The 18,036-nt window shown below is 40.7% G+C and overlaps 1 protein-coding gene across 1 annotated transcript in view; it reads left to right on the top strand.

The window, feature by feature from the left end:
* The window catches only part of LOC133423716 (partitioning defective 3 homolog), a 394,242-nt gene that overhangs the window by 99,800 nt on the left and 276,406 nt on the right, over nucleotides 1–18,036 (top strand). Inside the window, exon 3 of the mRNA XM_061714033.1 lies at nucleotides 12,847–13,021. Within this exon, the coding sequence (XP_061570017.1) occupies nucleotides 12,847–13,021 (175 nt within the window). The remainder of the gene's footprint in view (nucleotides 1–12,846; nucleotides 13,022–18,036) is intronic.

The following is an 18,036-nucleotide window of genomic DNA, read 5'->3' as shown; positions in this document are numbered from 1 at the left end:
TCTCGTTGAGTCTCCTGTGATATTGTCTCTTGTACAGTTTCCTCTGAAAAAAAGCAAGGACGGTGTATTTGCTAATGGGAAAAATAGCCATTTCTTTGTTGTCCTCCAGTGTGTTATGGCCTATTTTGGACAGCGTGCCACTTCTCACATTGTGTTTACCCCTCCACAAATACACAGGAGGACGGGCCTCCTCTCCCCCTGCTACACCTTCCTCCCCTTCGCCTCCTCCTGCCTTCAGGCTAGGGCCACTCAAGCCTGCAGATGGCAGATAATGACGGTTGTCCCTACTGGCGAGTTCTGTGCATCTATCTTTTGTGCATGTTGGCACCGTCTCTGTTCAGAGCACTGTTAGCACGGGGGAGTTTAGCTCCTCTTGGCTATCACCCTTCTAGCTGACTGGGGGCCTGGATCACTGGTTGGTGAACTGACTGGCTGCCTGTTTTCTCTTTGATATTTCATAATAGTCAGTGACTGCTTGCAGAAAGCTCACCAGCTCCCTCGCTGAGTAACTCCCTCGGATGAGTGACTTATTGAATGGCTGGATTTGCTGGCTTATTTATTAGCTTGCTGGCTGGTTGGCTGATTTAACATTCAAGCCGAGCAGCTGACACACTGAATGACAGGTCGACAGGCTTATTGGCGTAACATGCGGACAGGTGCTCCACTACACTAAAAGACAGGTAGGAATATGGCAGCCGGCTTGTTTCTGTGTGCCACAGGTGCTCCACTGCCTTCTCCCCTCAGACTCTGCCCGCCTGCCTTCCTGGTAGAGGACATAATCTAGTCTCCAGAAGTGGCTAGCACACCTAGGTAATAGCCTCAGTAAACACAAAATGTGTCATGCAATAGCTACTGCTGAAAGGCTTTTGCAGCGCTGTGCATGTAATGCACGTTGGAGAGGATTGTTGTATTCGGTATAAGTGCATTTATTCTTATTGAATAGTTGCTGGGCACATATGTTGTAAAGATACATTTATAATACTATAATACACATAATATATTTTACCAAAGCTCTGGATCTCACACAATAATTCATTTGAATTATAGTTAATCAACATTATTGATTTTGAGGGTCACCGTCACTTGTGCGGTAGACCAGACAATCCCAACCATAAAAAAGTTGAAAAGATGTAGAAAATGCAACTTAATAAAAAAGAAAAACAATGAAAAGACAAAATAAATCAGAAACACAGAAATTCTTACATTTAGTTTGACTTTTATTTCTTTTCAGACGAGACGTGAACCCAAGATATTTCATGTTTTTTTTTCTTATCAGCCTCATTTAAATTTAAACACATTTCAGGACTGGGACATATTCCAACAAAGGAAGACAGAAGATATGGTCAAAGTTAAATAAAAGTACTTGGGTTGTAGAGATTTATCATTCATGGATTCTCTTTATACTGCCAGAGGATCATATGGATGTAACACCGCCTTTCACAAAACAACATCCTGAACATGCTTAAACTCATAAATATGGATTATGTTTTCAAGATGTGTAAAAATGTGCCAATTACGAGTGTCTTGTTATTCTGGGCTGCTCATTGTGTTAGATTTTACAGCCACAAAAGATACTGAAGAACTGTTGTAGAAGCAGAGTGATGCTAAGTGTGATACCATATGGATTATACTAATCCTCCGGTAGTAAGTAATGATCTCTGTAACCTAGCAACCTCAAATTATCACACCCAATCAGTGTGTTTTGCTGTCTTTTAGAAAAAAGAATAATGCTATATACTGCTCAGTCCGGCTCACATTTAAACACTGACTGTCCTCATATCATTAACATGTTGAATATCCACAGAGTAACTTATGCAAAAGAGTCAAAGAGTTAGATTTTCTTCCCAACCAGTGATTCGCCTGCTTGTTATACTAAGTTCATACATTTCTTCCTTGAATTTTAATCAAATTTACAGCTCTGAACAGCAAGGTTCGTGAAGTTACTGTTTAGTGGGTAATACTAAAATGATAATAATAATTCAAGTAAGGTTTTGCTTTCAGTATTTTAAGCACATTGATGTATTTGTTTTGAAGTGTGTTTTGCATGAGTTCAAAGTGCTTCACTTTGCATGTTAAGCAGTTTGGGCACCCGAACAGCCTGTGATGTTTGTCCACGGCCCGGGGCAAAGAGCTGCCTCACCCATCCCTTCCCGGGTGACAGACCTCCATCCTGTCACCTGGGAATGGGGAGGTGGATACAGGACAGGTACAAAAGCCGACATTTAACGGCTTCTTCCGGATTTTGAGATGTATGGAAAGTTACTTTTGTATATAGTGATCAAAGGAAACTCACTCATTCTGATCCTGCTGGTTTAATTTGAAGAAATAAATACGCCTTACCCTACATAGCTCTTCCATCAAAACTCTAACTTGTGAATGTAGCGGCCATGATGCTAGAATTCAAACATTCACAGTTCAAACAAGCTTATTTTGGATTTGGAAAACATCTGCACCGTTTCTATCTGTTGATAAGAAAGTTATCTGTCAAGATATGTCCGTCTGCAGACACAGTGGACCCTTTCATGTCTCCACCGAGCCATCGTCAGAAGTTTATTTATCATAAGTTTATTTATAGCACATTTCATGTACAAGATACATGAAAGGCCTTTACATAAAAAGGAATAAAAAGGGCATTTAAATGTTAGACTTTAATAGCAGAGAAACAGACATAAGCTATAGCTGCCCTGATGCATTCTGGGAGTTTATTCCACAGGTGAGGAACATAAAATCTCCATGCTGCCTCACCGTGTTCGGTTGTATCAAAGATACTCTATACAGAAGATAGCGCATTACCGTTACTGCCAATGGTATGAAATGGTATCCACTTCCTGTCTCCTAAGTGGGCGTGGTCGCCCACCCAGTACAAGATCATCGGATCAGTCTAATATTTTTTTTCCCTTCCAAAAAGACTTCAATAATAACAATAACAGTATTATTAAGCAAAGAAGCCAGTTTTATTTTAGTTTTAAACTTCATTTTATCCGATGGGAAAACGACTTTGGAAGTTCTGCAGTGACCGACAACTCTGAGCAGAGCTATGTATTATTATTATATTATATTATTAGCTATGAGAGCCAAATCCCGCGAGAGTGTGTTGCTCAGACAGAGACAGGTCTCAAACAAAGTTCATTTTCTCCTAATCTGTCTTTCTGAAAATTGTCATTTTGGTGTCAGAATGTTCAGAAGGTTTGTGGCTTTTGAAAAATGGGTCCCATATTTACTTAGGTTACTATGGGGCGAAGGAATTGGTAATAATCTGTGCTCACGACGTTCACTTTTCCCATAGGACTCAATAGACTCAGGACCTGCTTCCTGTCTCCTAAAGGGGCGGGGCAGTGGGGAAACCCACGTGACACAGATACAGGAAACACAACCGTAGTGGGCTGCAATGTTCCCTCTAATTTTTCATGTATCTGGGCACACACACAAGCTCCCTGAGCAAACTGAGGACGACTGTGAGCAACATCACATATGCACGCTTTATTTTTAAGTATCTAATTACACTTAAAACAAGACTCGTCACTGGAAAAAACAACAATTTTCACCTGTTTCAAGTAAATTTTCACTTGAAATAAGTAGAAAAATCTGCCATTGGGACAAGATTTATCTTCTCATTACAAGCAAAAAAGTCTTGTTCCACTGGCAGATTTTTCTACTTATTTTAAGTGAAAATCTACTTGAAACAGGTGAAAATTTCGACTTTTTTCTCGAAATTTTGAGAAAAAAAATCGAAATGTCGAGAAAAAAAGTTTTGAGAAAAAAGTCAAAATTTAGAGAAAAAAAGTCAAAATGTCCAGAGAAAAGTTGAGATTTTGAGGAAAAAAAAGTCAAAAATTTTATGAAAAAAGTTGAAATGTTGACAAAATTTTGTTTTAATTGACAATTTTCACCTGTTTCAAGTAGATTTTCACTTAAAATAAGTAGAAAAATCTGCCAGTGGAACAAGACTTTTTTGCTTGTAATGAGAAGATAAATCTTGTCCCACTGGCAGATTTTTCTACTTATTTCAAGTGAAAATTTACTTGAAACAGGTGAAAATTGTCAAATAAGTTATTTTTCTGGTGTTATTTTTCTGGTGATGACTCTAAATGTTGAAATAGCAGTAAAACCACATTCATTGATGAAATGACATAAGGGATGGAAAGGAGGCATGACAGTTTTACAGGGGGGATGATTTGGACCGTTTTTATTTCAGGGGGGGATGATTTAAACCGTTTTTATTTCAGGAGGGATGATTTAAACCGTTTTTATTTCAGGGGGGATGACTTAAACCGTTTTTATTTCAGGGGGGGATGATTTGGACCGTTTTTATTTCAGGGGGGGGTGCCATCTCCCCTCATCCCCCATTAACTCCAGTACTGCTGGTAGACACAGCAATGGTATGGATAGCTTTTAGCAGAGGCTTCAGACTTTCTCGTGTCCGGGATCCCCACAGCTCCTTGTATTCCCCAAATCCTTGAATACTTCTCCTCCTCTCGACTCGCGGGACCTCCGTAAACTGATTTATGGTTCCGCGTTACACCAACGCAGAGCCTACGCCGTAAGGTACGCGGCGACGCGCATGTACGTTGCGCGTTGCCGCGTACCCTACGGCGTAGGCCTTGCGTCGATTTAGCGCGGAACCATAAATCAGGCTTTGCGAGTGAACGTCTCACGAGGGGCAGTCGCGTTGCGACGCCACTGTAGCCAAATTGCAAGGAGAGAACAGAGAACTGAGCTCAAGAGAAGTCCCAGTACGCCAGAGGCTAATATTGAGAAGTGGGGGTACTCCGTACCGGCGCGTACCGGCCCACTTAAAGCACTGCGCTGGATAGACTTTCTTGTGCGCTGAGAATATGCGGGCAGTGCGCGATTGCGCACGCGCGCAGCTTAGAGGGAACATTGGTGGGCTGTCTCGTTTATAGAACGTCTCTGGTTGTATCTTTGGGTACAGAAAGTAGGCGTTGCCCTGACAACCTGAGGGTTCTGGTTGGTTCATCGTGGACCAGGAGATGTGTTTTTGGTCCGAGACCATTCAGAGATTTATAAACCAAAAGGAGGATTTTAACATCTGGGACAGGATAAAGAGAAAAGCCAGCGAAAAGATCTAAGAACTGGAGTTATATGGGTCACTCTCTCGGTCTTAGTGACGACTCGGGCAGCAGCGTTCTGAACTACCTGCAGCTGTTTGATGGCAGGAACGTGAGAACACTGTTACAGTAGTCCAGTGGAGATAAAAGCCGGACAAGTTCTTCTAAGTCCTGCTGAGACATCAGTCCTTTAATCCTCAATGTTCTTAAGGTGATAACAGGCCGACTTCACTGCTGTCTCAATGTAGCTGTTAAAATCCAGGTATGAGTCCAGAACCACTCCCAGATTTCTGGCTTGAGTGCTGACTTTTAATCTTTCTCCCTTCCTAATTTGATTTTAATATTAGTTTTCTTTTATAAATTGACACATTTATTTATATATTCAGCCATATGGCTGTATTAGGTTTTATTTTGTCGGATTCCACGCTCTGTAATGTAAAACCTGATGGTGCCCTTCACGGCTCTGTTTACTGTACACAGCAGTTAGATATGTGGAGATATGTGGAGATCTGCAAATCATAGCGAGGAATTCTGTAAATGAGAACATTTCTTCACACCTGGACTGGGATAGGACGTCTCATGGTATTTAATTCAAATGTGCACATATTGAACAATAGCAACTGTGTTTCATATATCTGCAATGTGATCAGTGATTGTTTTGCCAATTAGTCACAAAATGCTTCATTTTTTTGTCTTCTTTTCTCATAAGCTTCCATTTTCATTGCTTTTGAGAATGTATAACCATTTTTGTCATCCTTCTCTTCTTGCCTTTTTCTTTTCACCCCCGGGTTGAAGATCACAGGGGTCTTTTGTGTGTATCAAAGAAGCGTTTATTTCCCAGAGCTGAATAGGGTTGAATTGTACATGTGGCTGGAAGTTATAAGGTATTAATAAACGTATGAAAGACCTATGTGGGCGTAATAGGAATTTTCTCCTCCGTCAGCACCGTGTTGGAAACACTCACACAAGATGCCCTAATATATGTGAATTCATTTCCCCTAATGCAGGACAAAAACTTCAAAGGCGGATGAAAACTTAGCTCTGTGGATTTGAAAGGGATGAGTCCCTAATCTGGTTAAACTTTGCTTGCTCTGTATATTTTCTCATTGCCCCACTGTAATACCCCTCCCACCTTGTGCTCTTTTCTTTTTTGACACCACTTTTTTTTTCTGCCTTGGAAATTGACTTTTAAAAAACAAAAAATTGAATTAACTACATAAAATAGCTTAATGTTTTAGCAAGCACTGCAGCATGACCCAAGCACCTGCTTGTTAGAGGATTATATTTTGATGTTAAGCTTGTCATCCCTCTCTCACTTTTCATTTTCACAGCCCTCATCCGTTGGCCCCTTTTGCACGCCACCGCTGCTAGAAATAGGATGTATTCAATGTGTCACAGCATCTTTACACATTACATCCACTTTGTGTCATCATTTCAGGCCTTGCGTTTGCAAAAGCAGCCTTTGGGTCCGTCTGCCTTCTGCATCAGCCCTATGTGACAGCAACTGAAATATGCATATGTGTTTAAAACACTACCGGCAGCCGTTTGATGGTTAACCGGAACACTAGCGATGGGCCAGAGTGCTACACACTCATTCTCTGAATATTTGATGGTCTTAATAAACAGGAAAAATACAGGACTAAGCACTTTGTTGGGTTGCTCGACGTGTGGTGTGTGAGAAATAATGGAAGGGAGGAAAGCATGAAATATTAAAACCTGTGATAACTTTAGCGTGAGAAAAAGGAAGGATGTCCATTCCGATGCTGCATAATGTAACAGAAAAGTTCAAATTAAAGGCCAAGACCTTCTCACCGATTCCCGTAACGAAGGCCATGAACAGTTTCTGCAGAGGATATATTGATCAGACTGCACTCGGTTGACAATGGAACCGATGGAGACTTAAATGCTACATGACTGCTTTTGAACAAATGGGTGGATGGACAGATGGATGGATAGATGAGTAAGGATGAAGGATGGGGATTCAGAGCCATTATTCAATAACGCCACTGTCCTTGGACTCTCTGCTGGAGTAACTGGCTTTAGCTGCTCTAACCTCGACTGTACGTACGATAACCTCGTGCCACTGGTGCCCTTGCAGCGATATAAAGACAAATGAGAGGGTGTGATCCTCTGTGTGTTTGTGTTTATGTTTTACAGTAACTTTTAGTTGTCATAGCAAATAACGGATGAATTAAACAGATACATGAAGCATTTTCAAGTTATCATTCGTGTCACACAAAGAGGCCCATCTGCCTATTGCCTAAATTATAGTGAGCCATACTGAATTTTAGGATTTGGATGGGATTGTCTAGATCAGGAGTCGGCAACCTAAAATGTTGAAAGAGCCATATTGGACCAAAAACACAAAAAACTAATATGTCTGGAGCCGCAAAAAATGAAAAGTCTTGTATCAGCCTTAGAATGAAGGCAAATGGCAAAAGGTGAAATGTTGAGAAAAAAGTTGAAATGTCGAGAAAAAAGTCTAAATTTCGAGAAAAAAGTCGAAATGTTGAGAAAAAAGTCTAAATTTCGAGAAAAAAGTCGAAATGTTGAGAAAAAAGTCGAAATGTCGAGATTAAAAAGGAAAGGAAAAAGGAAGAAAAAAAGAGAAAAAAAGGAAAAAAGAAGAAAAAAAGGAAAAAAAAGGTCAAACATTTTTGAAAAAGCTCCAGGAGCCACTAGGGCGGCGCTAAAGAGCCGCATGCGGCTCTAGAGCCGCGGGTTGCCGACCCCTGGTCTAGATTAAAACATAATCTGGACCCCAAGAGGAAATTGTTTTGTGCTTCCATAAATATTCACAGTTGGAGGCAGCCCATAGTAACTTTGGGATGTGCTCTTTCCCTTTCACTTCTCCTGAAGGTGCGGTTTCCTCTCCGCCTCTCAGAGCCGTCGTGGTAGATGTGGATTAGTGTCAGATCATTGCAGTGCAGGTATTACATGTCTGTGTTGGCACTGCCAGCGCTCTCCAGTGACTCATAATCACTTCTATTGTCTTGTGTCTTTGGAGTGCCACTCGGTGAGTGCTTCGGATGACTGATTTGCACATGTGCCTCCCCTAATGCCCAGGCTTCCAAGTGTATCAGAGTTTCTAGGAATAGAAGGGTGTATTTGGTGGCAGAGAGGGAGAAAAGATGTTGAGGGAGATTGTCAAAGCGGCTTCTCATTCCCCCCTTAGCTTCTTCACTTCCATCTTCACCAACACGCTGCTCAGACTGGAGGGAGATCAAAGGAGGCCTACATGAAAGTCATCCTTGAGATTCCCTCTGTTTCGTGTTGACTTCTTGAACTCTTTGTGAAGAAATGTGGAAATGCTGAACCCCAAATATAACTTTCACCGAGGCAGCCGAAAATGCCCAGACTCAGCTGACTTTTTTTTTTTTTTTTTAGCTTTGTCTACAATCCTCTGCTTCCTCTCCCCCCCTTCATCATCATCCATCATAATTCCCCGCTCCTGCCTCCCTCTCCCTCGCAGCCCCCAGGCTTTCAGGTAGATAACGCTTGATTGGCAGCTGCTGTGACAGACAGTGGAACAGGCTGAAAGTGGAGTGTCAGCCTTGCTCCAGGGGCTTAAGGCAGCAGCAGTGTTGTTGCTCCCTGCTGGAGAGAGAGGTCCATGAAATAAGACTCCTCTCTTTTCCACGCTTCTCTCCTCTGAAGCAGGTAGGGGCTAAAGAGTTTCCCCCCCAAATCTCTCTACAGTTTATCCTGACTGCAAACTGGAGGATGTCTCACACTCACTTTAGTCGTACCTTTGGTTTATATTTATGTGATTTTGAAGACTGTATATTGAGATATTGGTTTATATTGTACAGTGTGGCAATTTGTTATTCAGGGGCTCTTTACATTTGTAACAATCTCTCTCCCTCCAATCAGCTCAGAGTCCTCAGTCTCAGTTGTCACATCACTTAATAATTAGTCATGCTGTTACTATGAGCACATTGCCAAAGAAAAGTTATTTCTTAAGTTTCAATCCCGAGTCCAACTCAGCATCTTCAGTCCAGCAGCCTCTGGAGAAAATAAAAGATGTTTATAAAGTAAAATTATAAGTATGAAGAAATAGTTAGTTCTAGAGTGGCTGCAGTAAGTTCCCAGATGGAGGGAAAGCTTGCTGTGTTGACTTTCAGTCCATTGTCTCCATCCCATCAACAGCAAAATCAAGTTTTCCTTCTAACCACGTGTCCGTCTTAGGGGTAGGCAAAACCATCGATATGGCAATATATCGCGATACTTTACCGGCCGATTTGTTTTAATCTATTTTTTCTTTCAAATAATAAATCATGTTTCAGACAGGTTGTAAATCCAGCACGACTTGATTGTATACATGGGCTTTAATAATATTTTTATTGTTAATTTCTGAGATGTATAAGATGCATAATGCCTTTTACAGTTTTCAGCGAACTATGTATAACATCGCAATATATATCGCAAAATTTGGATATCGCAATATTGTATCGTGATTCAAGTATCGTGATGTGTATCATATCGTATCATATCATATCATACCGTGAGGTCCTTGGCAACACCCACCCCTAGTCCATCTGTGAGTAGTGTATTCCTCATAGCACAGACAGAGGTCAGAGTTGTGAAAGAAGGCAAGAATAAAGGACTTGTACAATTTTTCTCACCAACCTGACATCTTATGTTCTGGGAATACAGTAATCCCTCATTCTTCGCGGGGGTTACGTTCCAAAAAGAACCCGTGATAAGTGAAATCAGCTTCAAAAGGCTTCAAATTGCAGAGATCAGCACCGCCCCACCCGCCCCGAGTCATTGGATGTGAACGGGTGAATTGGTGCAGAACGGTTTGTCGACATTATGGGTTTTGGAGAAAATTTGCAACCTTAAATTTGGCAAGCTGTTTTACGTACATGTACATGTACAGTACATATTAAACCGTATCGTTATTAACATACAGGAAGTGAGGAAGCGGGGAGACTGTTTATCCAATCAGAATGTAGAATGCAAATCCGTGAAGCAGCCAGACCGTGAAAGGTGAACCGTGTTATAGCGAGGGATTACTGTACCCTTAAAATTTTGCTAGCCATATTTTCTCCAAACATCTTCTACCAATGTGTAATGATAATGGCTGCAATTTCAAACCTTAATAAGTGAGAGAGTTATAACTGCAACTGCAAACACATCCAAGAAACATAATTTAGGTTTGCAAACTACTCTCATGGCATTGCCATGCTAATATATGATATGCATCAGCGCTGAAGACTTTATATGAAAGCATCACGTTATTTCAGCTCCCACAGCTGTGCCAGCTGCATCTGTCTTTCTGATCTGAGTTCAAATAGTTTCCAAAGCTGTTGGAAATTAAACTCAACCACACTCTTTTCTTGAAAACTTTAATTAGGGATTGATTGAACTGAACCATTGGTGAACAGGTCAAGAAAAAAATGCTAAAGACTTGTGTGTGTACTGCCTGGAAATGAGAAATCAGCTTATGAGCTGATCATTTTCCCTTTGGCTTTATACGTTGGATGACTAAGAGAGGTTTGACGCCTTTGCCCTCAGCCTTTATGAAAAACCCTCAGATTTCCGAACACAGTGAGCTTTTGATGTCACTTTGGGAATGGCAGCATGAATGAAGACTTTCAAGAGCCTATAAATATTGAATTCACGATAAATGAATTGATTATAAAACTGAGGTTTTGTGAATGAGTTTAGCCGAACATTTCAGACACCAAAAGAGCTCTGTGGAGTGTCTGGTGAAAGGATGCAAGGCATAGAAAAGTGGACCTAATTAGTGGGATTTGGAACCCATTTAAAAATGAATCACACTTTGCTGCAACATCAACAACAGTATTCAACACTTCTCTAAATGGGCAGCTGGCAGGCACAGGGCTTGTCAAGTTGCTAAATACTCATAGCCACATATGAATGCGAGGCCTGATTACTTTGTCACTAATGATTCGCTGGCTCTCACATACAGTCTCTGGGGCAACACAAACATCTCAAGGGACCGCTCTTTCCTTCCCGTCCGCCGTCTCACACGCCTCTGTGTTGCAACATAGCTGTCCTTCTCCTCGCGCTGATTTCGCTGAAGCATCTTTATCACGAGCGCGGAGAAATTTGACAAAATCTCACAGTATTTGCAGTATAAACACAAAGCAAACCACCTTGCATGCCTTGACATGTGAAGTTACACATCCGCCAAGTGAGCTAACCTGCAGGATATTACCTCCTCAATCTGCCTTTCTTATTTTGTAGCAGTGGATCTCTTTCCTTTCTGATTGCCTCTCTGGTGTACTTAGCACATTTGTGATAAACCCTTACAACCTGAGGAATGTAATTTCAGAGATTGGGACGGAGCGTGATTAGGGTGAAATGGGAGAGGCGTTCAGTGATGGAGTACGTCTCAGTGGTGGCGCTGGGATGCAACGAAGCATCTTAGAGGAGAGAAAAAAGGAAAAACAAAAAAGAAGCAGCACGCTTTAATTGTGCAAAGCCACCGCGAGAGATGTTGCTATGAATAACGGCAACCATAAACCACATGGGCATACTCACGCAGAGACATAAATTCAGATGCAGATACACAAACACATGCACACTTAAGTATCAGACTCTGCATATGAATCAAATCAAACCGAAGAGAGCCCAGACTTCTAAACTTGTTTATATGCAGATTTTCCTGTGTTGGGGTGATGAAAAAAATCGCAAATACACGGGAAAATGTGTGTGCTATTTTTACCTTAAGACGAATAAAATGTTGTAGACATGAAAGCTGTTTGCTCCCAGCAGTAACTGAGACACACTCTGGGTTTTTCTTTCCCCCCTCTAAAATTCTCCGCTACATAAATATGAAGGTGGGACAAAGACATTAAAAAGAACTCATCTCAAGTCTCTAATATACACGCTTTTGTCCCGTGTAGCATGTTGTGTATCATTCTGCTGCTCTGCGATTGCTCTGTCTGGATGGAATAAGAGGTTAATCTTTTTGTGAGAGGCTTAGTAACACATTCCTCTGGAAATGAAAGCCACTTGGCACCGCTACTTCCACTCGGCTCTGCAGGTTGTGCAGCATTTCATAGCCTCTCTCCCTTTCATCCCTCTCTTTCTCTCTTTTTGTGCAGGTCTCACTTCAGCAGGAAAAGCTTTAAGTCATATGTGGTTAACTGGCAATGCTCGATCAAATGTTTTTTATCCCGGCGAAGGCGGGAGTAAACTTTGCATTTGCACTGTGATGCTGACTCATCCGTATGCTCCTGTGGTTAAACGGGAGCGTTCGCTCCAGCAGTAAGATTGCATTTTTGGTTCTGATTGGGAGTCAGATGTTGGCAGATGTCTGGGCTGGCAAATATGGCAACAAATAATCTGGCTGTGCTTGCAGTGGAAACCGGACACGGCGTCCCCGAGCAGTCCCTGGTACAGATGTTGTAGGATTAGACTCTTTAATTTAGATAAGGCTTTATTTATATTGCACTTTTCATACATCTTGTGCAACACAAAGAGACTGTTTATTAAAAAAAAAAAAAACTAACCCTCCCTGCTTCTACCAACAAAACAGATCCAAATAATTACACATGAGGATGCACACGGCTAATGGTTACCAATGCAATCCTGGACCCAATAATCAGAACAAGACTAGACTAACAATGAATAAACACATGAAATGAGAGAATAAAAGAATAATAAAAATGACGAGAACTGTATTTTGTACTTGTACAGTACAGTCCAAGGGAGAGCATGACATATAGCACCCCCATCCACATTTTCATATGTATGGTCATATTCTGCAGATCTAAGTGTTTGCTTTTCTCCTTCTCCCCAGCTGGTGGCTGTATATGAAGAGCAGGATCCCCACAACGGCGGTGATGGCACCAGCGCCAGCTCCACAGGGACTCAGAGTCCAGACCCCTTCTCCAGTGAGATGAGCTCGGCCTCGGCCTTCACGCCCTACCAGCCCGCCAGTGAGATTGAGGTGACTTCGTCTGCTCTGCGATCCAGTGAGTCTGATAGCAAACATGTCTGCAAATCCATCACAATGAAAAGTTGATTTCATCATAAAACAAAGATATTTGGATCATTTGATTAATACATATCAAAACATCCACAGTTCAAAACTATACAATTCTTATTTCTGGTACTTTCCTGCTGCTAAATTGGCGAGAATCTTATCGATTAGGAGTTGAAGATTGAAATATTTTCTAAATAAAAAGAAGATGTATAACCTTCATTTTTGTGGAGTGATCTCAGAATCTCAGGAAGATTCAAAACAATCAAGAAGGATTTTGAACAGCCCGCTAAAATAGATGTATCATTTTATGGCAGTTTGTTATTTTTAGAGTTAAAGATGAAAAAAGTCTTCTTTAAAAGTTAAGGAATTTTTATACCTTTCTATTTAAGTCAACATTCGAGTAGTTTTTCAACTATTCTGGTAAAAGGTAGCTCATAATGAAGAAAAATATCATCATATAAAAAATAAACAATATCCCTACACATACTAAAGATACGTCTACATCACTGGTCAAAAGCTCATGGTGTATTCAGAGCGTTATCTTTAAAAAATGAGCAGGATATACACAAACCGGCCGCTAAAGGTCAAGGGCATGAACTGAAAGCTTAAAGTTACTCAGGAAGCCAAATTGAATGATTGTTTCCAGTTGTCACAAGGTTGAATAAACAATGGAATGATTCCAGGTTTTAAAACCAAATCCAGTCAAATTTGGATGTTATTTGACTTTCATTAGTTTTTAATAGCATTAACTTGATCCTAAATGACACATCACAAAAATACATGAGTAATAAACTGTTATCAGGATATAAATAAGGAGCTGTCAACTCCGAAAGGACACCTAAGTCCTTCTGAGCCAAAGCTCCCCTCTTTTCTGCCTTAATATGAGAGCTCGTGAAACCAAACTGGATTAATAGTTTAGGCAGCTGTAGTTGGAACTTTCCCAAACAGGAGTTACAGAAATAGAGCGAACATAGTGGATGTTTTCAGGGGAAACAAATATGCAAATCAGTCCAATATTGAATAATAACATAAGAGATGTGAAGACATGCTTGACTTTCTTCTGATATTCAGAGTTGAATCTTTTCATAGTTGTAAACGTGTCAAAACATAGTTATTTCCTCTCTGTCTCAGATCATGCGAAAGCTTCATCTCGTTCACACAAACACACTTCTCAGCATCTCCATCATCTGCACATGTTGAAGCGTTGATTGGCTCTCATACGCCCCGTATTGATTGCTGTGTCTGCAGCAGTGCTTTGGAGATGGTGATGTTGAAGAGGAGAAATCAAGAGGAATGTAGACATCGTTTCTTTGTTTTCATTCTGTGGTCAGAATGCACCATTACCAAAGAGACCACAATAGCATAATGTTTACTGGAAATGTTTATATCTTGGCGTCCTCACATAAAACATTCCTGTTCCCCTCTTAGAGAAGCTCAGAATGGGTTTAATTTGAAGTGACAGGCTGACTGGGATACCAGTCATGGCCATGCAGGTGATGGTCCCTCCAGAGACCCAGATGTTCCAAATGATCCGTTTGGATCCAGAAGATCTAAATTACAGACACTAATATTACATGTCAGACTTTTCCAGTGCCACCTTTGGCAGCTGGGTCCATGAGAATTATGGCTTTTTAAAATATCTTTTAGAGTCAAATTGGTTTTCCTTTCCTGCAACTCCCAAAGTCCCAAACCCCACCTCTCGACTGTTTTCTTTCCTCCGCTCCTCCCTTGTTACTACCTTTGGAACCTATTTTAAATTCCACAGCTCTGGAAGTCAAATTACTAATAATTGGATTGGATATGGGATATAAATTACAGTAATGAATTTTCATATTATATGTTTAAACTCATTCCTGTTCGTCTGCTGGAAATGAACATAAGCTCCTTGGTGGCAGAACGCATTAGCAACCTTTTGATTCTTATTTGAGGCTGAAACAAAGATATTAGATTGCATCTGTGTTGAGACAGCGAGTGATTGCTGTAACCTCATGGCTCTCCTACTTGCAGATAAACAGACAGAAGCAAACACAGGAAGCTCTTTATTTTGGTTGTCCAAAACAGATGGTGTTACGGTCACAGTTGTATATCTATGAGAAATTATCCTCCGTGTCTTAACATATATTTCCTGCAGCGTGGTTCCCCAGTTGTTTAAATTTGTAAGACCCCGAGAGTATTCCTGAGCATCACTGGAAATTACTTCCTTTCGATCCTTCCAAGTGTCACAGTGGCTTTGACAGCTCCAGTGTGTCTTTCCGTGATTCTTTTCGCAATATAGACACTTGGGAAAGAAGAGGTGCTCCAGTGCTATCACCAGAGGTTAAATCCATACTGACATTGATTCCAAGTGGCTGGAGAGCAATAACAAAGATACTGCTGTGATTTTGGTCACACTAATATGATCGCCCTTCCACTGACTTTTCTTCCTTGTGCAGATCCAACACAAATATCTACAATAATATCTCATTTTTCCATTTGCATGGTGACAACCTTCCAACTTTCCACCCCTAGCCAAGACAAGCTGACGCTGCAATGAGGGAATTGTCCATTCCTCCACTGACCAGTGCCTGTGCTGAAGCTCCTGGATCTTTTGACTTGGTCCTTGAAACTGTGGTGTGACAGGGTTGCTGGAACACCATTAGAGAGATTACCCATCAAGGGGTTGGGGGGGGGTTGACACCTTGGAGAAAGGCCTTAATCTAATCAATTTGGCTTATTGGTCAGCCTCTAAGGAGGCTCTCTGCCACCAGCCAAGGCCATATAAAAGTCACTGCAGAGGAGGTGATGCACAGTGACACAGCATTAGGCAGCGTGCAGCACAAGGGCAGCTGGTGGATAAGCCCAGCATCATTGTAGGTTGCCTTAAAAGACTTTTTAAAATGCAAAACCGCTCACATAACTTTCGTGGGTGTTTTGTTCTGGGACATTATGTACATTATTCTTTCAATATCTCCATCAAAGATTTAAGACCAAACAGGCTGACTGCTTCTGTGTGGGCTGTTCCGGTGGATTTGGATGACTTTCAAAAGTGTGATTGCCCATTATAGATAAACAAGCTGGTTCAGTTTTGGGAGCACGTGCAGCTAGGTCTGATTGCAGGAATTGATACCTATCTTTTTCATTTGCTTTGTCCCTCAACCCCCCCCCCCCCTCTTTTTATCTGGAGAGAAACCATCTCTCACTTCAGCAGTGATAAGATATTTTTAGGCTTCAATATCAGAAAAATCACAGAGATGATCACAGTGGCAGTTTGCTTTGATCATTCCCATCTGATGGTTGACACGTCATGTTGTCCACACCACCCCATAGGAACATTCTTGATTACTTTTATTAAAAAATGTTATGAAATCAGTTAATTATTGAGAATTAACTTTCTTCAGAGGAAGTTGAAAACGTATAGCATGTAGCAGAATGGACATTCGAATGTGTCCTAGGTAATGTGATTATTGGTGGCCAATGCTAATAAAGGACCGAAGACATTCCAGATCCGATCACTTAGGATGCTTACAAAGGTGGTCTGGGACACTTCTGTCCGTGTCCACCTTTTCTTTGTAATCTGAAAACAAAAGCCTCCTGGGACAGATCCAGGAGCCCCCAAATAAACTACCAGTATATTAAGTGATGACTGGTCCGGTGTGCTTGTATACTGTAGTTGGTGAAAATAAATAAATGCATGAAAAAAAGAAGATTAGATTGCCTAGGCTTTCTTGAAAAAGGATATTAAATCCTCTGTATCACACATTCTTATAACCTCTAAACATTTTAACAAAGTAGTGTAACAAACAGTCTTAATGCTCCGACTTCTAAGTTATTTATCAAATGTAAATTAGGTCCTTGAATGCAACAAGTCTTATTGGTGAGAGAGCTTTGTTGCTGATTTCTTGTGTGAAGGAATTTTTTTCAATTTGGGGTTGTACAAGTACATTACAATGCCACTTATATATTTTTTTATTTTTTATTTTCATACTTATATCTTTATCGTTTATTTAGTCTGAGTTCATGTTGTCTGACTTTGAGCTGCTGTAACACCCGCATTTTCAGACTGGGGATCAGTAAAGGACTATCTTATCTTATCTTATCTGATCTTATCTGATCTTATTTTATAACAAGCACAGTGCTGTGATAAGGTATTTCCCCTCTTACAGATTTCTTTCGTCACTCTTGCATTTTTCTGTTCATCAAATAAATTTTAATATTAGACAGATATTACCTGGGTAAATACAAAAGGCAGTTTTTAATTGATGGTGTCATCCACTGGTGAACAAAAGTGGGTTATTCAAATACCCAAAACACAATAATGTGAAATGTACAGTGTACATTGGTACTACCTTTACATAGTGTCCACTTCAAATACCATTATGTTGACTAAAAAGGAATGTTAGTTACATTAGTTTACTCCACATTTTATTGTAAAGCACTTTGTGATTCTACCTGCAAAAAAGCGCTACAGAAATAGAAAACAGAACATGAAGTGGGCATGGTGTCCACTTCAAATACCTTTCCATCAGCCCGAAAGGAATACAAAGTGTACATAGGTTCACTTCAAATACCTCTCCATTGTCTCCACTTCAAATACCTCTCCATTGTCTCCACTTCAAATATATTTACATTGTCTCCACTTCAAATACCTTTACATTGGCTAGAAAGGAAAACAAATTGGGCACAGGTTTAATTTCAAATACCTTAACGGTGGTAAGAAAGGTACCTGAAATGTTCAGTATATGGAAATCCCTTAACATGGCATCAACCTCAAATACCTGACTTAATTGTTAAGGTATACTACCATGGACACCAGTGTTGACTCCAAATGACTTTTCTGTTGGCACGAAGGTAGGGTTCATGGGTAATTATTAAAGTTTTGAAGCTGACACATTCTCTTTATATTATATACTCCCATTACTTCAAGTCTGATGCAAATCTGAGCACCTTAGATCAATTCAACTACCCTGACATTGGGCCAAAGTTATGTGAAGTTTACAGTGACTCATAACTCCAAACTACTGATCA

Source organism: Cololabis saira, chromosome 22 (genome assembly GCF_033807715.1).
Source record: "Cololabis saira isolate AMF1-May2022 chromosome 22, fColSai1.1, whole genome shotgun sequence".
NCBI classification, from domain to species: domain Eukaryota; kingdom Metazoa; phylum Chordata; class Actinopteri; order Beloniformes; family Belonidae; genus Cololabis; species Cololabis saira.
Note: the sequence above shows the minus strand (reverse complement) of the source record. Positions and strands in the feature narration are given on the sequence as shown.